The sequence below is a fragment of the Nicotiana tabacum genome, chromosome 21 (genome assembly GCF_000715075.1).
Source record: "Nicotiana tabacum cultivar K326 chromosome 21, ASM71507v2, whole genome shotgun sequence".
Classification (NCBI taxonomy): Eukaryota; Viridiplantae; Streptophyta; class Magnoliopsida; order Solanales; family Solanaceae; genus Nicotiana; species Nicotiana tabacum.
This window is the reverse complement of record NC_134100.1, coordinates 64,802,205-64,808,365: the sequence shown is the minus strand read 5'-3', so window position 1 is coordinate 64,808,365 and position 6,161 is coordinate 64,802,205. Positions and strand designations below refer to the sequence as shown.

General features: G+C 35.0%; 1 protein-coding gene across 1 annotated transcript; it reads left to right on the top strand.

Annotated features, from left to right (window-relative positions):
* The first annotated feature begins 1,699 nt into the window (after positions 1-1,699).
* LOC107768797 (heat shock cognate protein 80-like) lies at positions 1,700-5,252 on the top strand. Its single transcript, XM_016587948.2, has 3 exons — positions 1,700-2,087; positions 2,903-3,044; positions 3,150-5,252. Exons 1-3 carry the CDS (start codon positions 1,965-1,967, stop codon positions 4,982-4,984), a joined length of 2,100 nt encoding a protein of 699 aa, XP_016443434.1. The 5' UTR covers positions 1,700-1,964; the 3' UTR covers positions 4,985-5,252.
* The last annotated feature ends 909 nt before the right edge of the window (positions 5,253-6,161 follow it).

Below are 6,161 nucleotides of genomic sequence, written 5' to 3'. Positions count from 1 at the left end.
ATCCGTTTATTAGTATAAGATATTACTCCCTCCGGTCCACAATAAATGACAATTTTACCTTTGACATACCCATTAAGGAAATACTAACTCTTAGAGAAAAAAAGATGTATTCACTAAATTAACCTTAATTAATTGTTACCTTGACACATTGAAATATATAAATAAGGGCAAATTTTGAAAAAATAAAATTAATTTCTTTTTTATTATGTAAATGAACACTTATTTTGAACCAAATAAAAAGGTAAAATGATCATCTATACCGGTGAGAGTACTAAAGTTATTTCAAGGAGTTTAGTCACTGCACATAATTGATACTCCTATTCAATTAGGTATCAGGCTTAACCCGTAAGGATAACGTTCAAAATCAAAAATAGATACAATTTGAATGATACGTCGAACGTTGCAAATGAATCATTGCAAAGTGATACTGAAAATAAAGTATATGAGAAGTTTCTCCAATAAAAAAGCAAAGTGATGGAACTCGTATAACTTCGAAACAAAAAGGATATCCTAATATTGGTGTACTTTTTTGGGAAACTTGCGTTTTTAATCCCTAAAAAATTGGTGAATTCTGATTTTGGACCTCAAAGTTTTTGGTTAAGCATATTTAATATTTAATCTAATATTGTTTGTTTTTCTGTCTGGAGTTCACACATTTGACAAATAATTAAATGCTAAACAATTTAATTACCTAAGTGTTATGTTAAACTTATAATGTTACTCAGTAATCAGTAGCGTATGCATGATTTTTTATAAGTGGTGTCACGGTTTTAAACGGTAAACAAATAATAATTCACTATAACAATTAACAACATCGTATTAAAAAATATAGTTAGAATCATTTTAATAAAATATAACTCAAGAATATTTACTATATATGAATTTTTATTTTTTAAAATGTATTCAAAACATCTTTCATTAGAAATAATACTAAATATTCTTTTATATAAAAGTTATAAAAGAATATTGAGAAAGGATATGAAAGAAATCATCATTCATTCGATTTTGTAGATTATTCTTAATCAATTCAATATTGAGAAAGGATATGAAAGAAAAAAAAGAGAAAAATACATGATAAACTTACAACAAAAGTCAAATAATTTATTATTGTGTATTTTAGTGTTAGGCTAACGCTTAAGATGCCAATGATTCAAACCACGATATATTTTTTATTGGTAGATGAAGCTCAAAAAATATTAAAACAAATAATAAAACTATCCAACTTCAAACTCGTGACCTCTCCTAAAAAACAGAAGCTCTGGACCAAATGAGCTATCAAGTATTTGTTGTTAAGTATTTAACAATTATTATTCTTTTGAATTTTAATTATATATATATATTTAATAAATTTTTCGATCAAGCGGTGTCACGTGACACCACCCTTGTCAATAATTGAAAGGAAATATAATTCTGAAAATAATTTAAACTATCAAATATTTCTTATACAAAGGGAGCAAAAACATAAAATTAGTTAATTCAAGATAAAATATGTTTACGAGGATAAAAATTTAAATTTATTAATAATTGAACAAAAGTACAATTATTCCTACTTCATTAGTCGTAATTTTAATTTATGTTTCTCACAAGGTATTATAGTTTCTCTTTATCCAACGTGTAATAGCAAAACAAGAAAGATCTAATAAAATGTACTTGATTCTCACGCAAAATTCAAAAATATCAAAACTAAATAGAGAGAAACGAACGAGTGGTCCGCAAGAGATGTCGACATAAAATAGCGGCCCCTCCAGTGAAAAACTTGAAAAAATGAAGGGAAGGAAATCATTGAATAAGCCAATAGAAGGATCTAGAAACCCTAACAAACCCTACTACGAAGTATATAAAGTCGCTACTCCCTCTGCAACCTCTGCCTCTCTCTCTCTCTCTCTCTTTTTGATCTCTTACTCTTCGAATCTCCTCTCTGTTTTCTTCCTTCGCCTCCAATCAGCTTCGTAGATCACAGAAAAATGGCGGAGCAGGAGACGTTTGCTTTCCAAGCTGAGATCAACCAGCTGTTGAGTCTTATCATCAACACCTTCTACAGCAACAAAGAGATCTTTCTCCGTGAACTCATCAGTAACTCTTCTGATGTGAGTATCTCTGTTTACAATACCTATGGAGACTGATGATTTAGGATTTTAAAACCATAATATTCATGCTTTGGCGGTTTGATTTCTGATTTCTGATTTGGTGACGTACTGATACGTTTTTTGCCCTGAAAATAATATCATATGTCTGTCTGTTTGTGCTGAACTGATTTGATATGATTTTATTTATCAAATATATGCTTCGGTTTATTTACGGGATAGATGATTAATGCACAATAATGTTTGTCTTGTTATTCCTGAAGTTGTTACTTGTATATATTTCTCTCTAATGTGGGTTTTATGGCAGTGTTGATCTAGGGTTTATTGATATCCTCGTAGGGAACACTAGACTCTCTCTCTCTCTCTCTCTCTCTCTCTCTCTCTCTCTGTGTGTGTGTGTGCCTATTATCAAATAGGGAAACGCTAGACAACATTATTGGCATGTAGAAGTATTGAAATAATTAGCTGAAGACAACATTCAATTACTCCTTTAATTGAATAAAGTCTCCAATATAGCTTTAAGTAACTCCTCTCAAGACTGACCAACAAAGCATCAAATTTTATTTGAACCAGCTATACTGATCTGAGTTTAAATTTTACAAGGCCGCTATATGTCATGTGTTTAAAGGCAACAGTTTGTAAATTTTTTTGTTCCAATTACGGTTGTTGAATTAATCATAGTTTTGGCAGTTTTGGGAGATTCTTTTGAAAAAGTTCACTGCTTGTCATGAGTTTTGTGGTTATCTCTGTCACTATATTATTGTCAAAAGTTTCAAGTTATATGAAGTATCTAATTATTATTTACGGTTAAATTGCAGGCGCTAGACAAGATCCGCTTTGAGAGTTTGACTGACAAGAGCAAGCTAGATGCTCAACCTGAACTATTCATCCACATTATACCTGACAAGACCAACAATACCCTGACTATTATTGACAGTGGTATTGGTATGACAAAGGCTGGTAAGTTGGAGTACTTTGTTGAGCCTTTGATGCTTGCATTTGTTGATGAACTCACGTTTTATTTGACTGTGAGTGTAATACTGATCTTTTTTGTTTCATTGGCAGATTTGGTGAACAACCTTGGTACAATTGCTAGGTCAGGGACCAAGGAGTTTATGGAGGCACTTGCTGCTGGTGCCGATGTAAGCATGATTGGGCAATTTGGTGTTGGTTTCTACTCGGCTTACTTGGTTGCTGAAAGGGTGGTTGTGACCACAAAACACAATGATGATGAGCAATATGTTTGGGAATCTCAAGCTGGTGGTTCATTCACTGTTACACGGGATACATCTGGTGAGAACCTTGGCAGGGGTACAAAAATTACTCTCTTCCTCAAGGAGGATCAGCTTGAATACCTTGAAGAGCGAAGGCTTAAGGATTTAGTTAAGAAGCATTCTGAGTTCATCAGCTACCCAATCTCTCTGTGGGTTGAGAAGACCATAGAAAAGGAAATCTCTGATGATGAGGATGAAGAGGAGAAGAAGGATGAGGAAGGAAAGGTAGAGGAGGTTGATGAAGAAAAGGAGAAGGAAGAAAAGAAAAAGAAGAAGATCAAGGAAGTATCTAATGAGTGGTCATTGGTAAATAAGCAGAAGCCCATATGGATGAGGAAGCCTGAGGAGATCACAAAGGAAGAGTATGCTGCTTTCTACAAGAGCCTGACTAATGACTGGGAGGAACATTTGGCTGTGAAGCACTTCTCTGTTGAGGGCCAGCTGGAGTTCAAGGCTGTTCTTTTTGTTCCAAAGAGAGCTCCTTTTGACCTCTTTGACACCAAGAAGAAGCCCAACAACATCAAGCTGTATGTTCGCCGTGTTTTCATCATGGATAACTGTGAAGAGTTGATCCCTGAATATTTGAGCTTTGTGAAGGGTATTGTGGATTCCGAGGATCTTCCCCTTAACATCTCCAGGGAGATGTTGCAGCAGAACAAGATCCTTAAAGTTATTCGCAAGAACTTGGTAAAGAAGTGCATTGAGCTATTCTTTGAAATTGCTGAAAACAAGGAAGATTATGACAAGTTCTACGAGGCATTCTCAAAGAACCTCAAGCTTGGTATCCATGAGGATTCACAGAACAGGTCTAAGTTTGCTGAACTGCTGAGGTACCACTCCACAAAGAGTGGTGATGAGATGACCAGCTTGAAGGACTATGTGACAAGGATGAAAGAAGGACAGAATGACATTTACTACATTACTGGTGAGAGCAAAAAGGCTGTTGAGAACTCACCCTTCCTTGAGAAGCTGAAGAAGAAGGGCTATGAGGTTCTTTACATGGTTGATGCTATTGATGAGTATTCAGTTGGTCAATTGAAGGAATTTGAGGGTAAGAAGCTTGTTTCTGCTACAAAGGAAGGCCTCAAGCTTGATGAGAGTGAAGATGAGAAGAAAAAGCACGAAGAACTTAAGGAGAAGTTTGAGGGTCTGTGCAAGGTGATTAAGGATGTTCTAGGTGACAAGGTTGAGAAGGTGGTAGTCTCTGACCGTGTTGTGGATTCTCCTTGCTGCTTGGTTACCGGAGAGTATGGCTGGACTGCCAACATGGAGAGAATTATGAAGGCACAAGCTCTTCGGGACTCTAGCATGGCTGGATACATGTCTAGCAAGAAGACCATGGAGATCAACCCTGAGAATGCCATCATGGAAGAGCTCAGGAAGAGAGCTGATGCTGACAAGAACGACAAGTCTGTCAAGGATTTGGTTCTATTGCTGTTTGAGACTGCTCTTCTCACCTCAGGTTTCAGCCTTGATGAGCCCAACACCTTTGGCAACAGAATTCACAGGATGCTGAAACTTGGTCTGAGTATCGATGAGGATTGCGGAGATGGGGAAACTGACATGCCACCATTGGAGGATCCTGAAGCTGATGCTGAGGGCAGCAAGATGGAGGAAGTCGACTAAATCCATGGCACCAGTTTTTTTTGATAATGATGAAGCCCCTTAACTCAACCCCCCCTTTTAGTTTTTTGGTTTTTACTTTACTCCACCAGCAGAACAAGATGTGGTTGAGTTTTATGTGTTGTGTTTTTGGACGTTAAGTTTTACTGCTGTAGGGTATTATTCCAGGCTCATTTTGTTATGACGTTTTAGGTTAATAGTTTTTATTACTCTGGCTAAATTCTTTTCTGCATGTTTCTATGAATGAAATGTTTCCCTTGCCTTATTTGGACTTCATGCTTTACGAGGTTGGACATGAGAAATAGAGATTAGAGATTTCATGTTAGTAGAGATTGGCATCCTTGTATTTACCTTTCGGGGATCACATTTATGTTAATCTTTATTCCTGGAAACTGTTCTGTTCTTTTTTGTCACTGATAGATATGTTATTGGAGTCTCTACCCATGTAATGTTCGTTTTTGACTCTGCAAGTTTATGACCTTATTTGCAGAAACAAGATGAACCTTGAAAAATCCTTGGCTAAAGTTAGATGCTTAAATTGTCTTCTACCTTGGCAAGACGAATTTGCTGTCAGATTAGGTGTCATCGTGCGTAACTGATGCCTGCTTTAAGTGCCCGTTTTAAGTCATTTTGTAGTGTTTGGATAAAATAAAAAAGTGCTTTTAAGCATTTATTTTTAAGCTAAAATAACAAAAATAAACCAAAAGTGTTAGAATTTATAACTTATGGCTTAAAAGTTATTTTGGCTTAAAAGTCACTTAAAATAAGTCCATTCAAATGGGCTCAAATTTTGGTTAGCAGTCGAGTGCAGAGGGTGTTCTGTTCAGTATTTGTTGTACCTACAACAAGAGAAACAATTGCAGCAATTGCAACAAGAATTTGAAGTTTTAATTTTCCCCCCTTCAATTTAGCAAAAGTTGATTTTCAACCAAGCATCGAAAAAACAGTTTTTTTTTTCAAATTCAGGCATTCGGACTATTTGTTTAAGTTGAAAAATAAAAGAGTATTGTGAACACCTAATTTTTGACCGCACCCAAATTCGATACTATTTTAGTGTAAAATATTTTTTTTAGGTCTAATCTTAATATTTTAAACTTTTATCTTATTCTTAATAGGTTTTATTTAAAAAAATAAATATTAAAAACTAAAAAAAAATATTCACATTCTTAGAGTCTAAGTT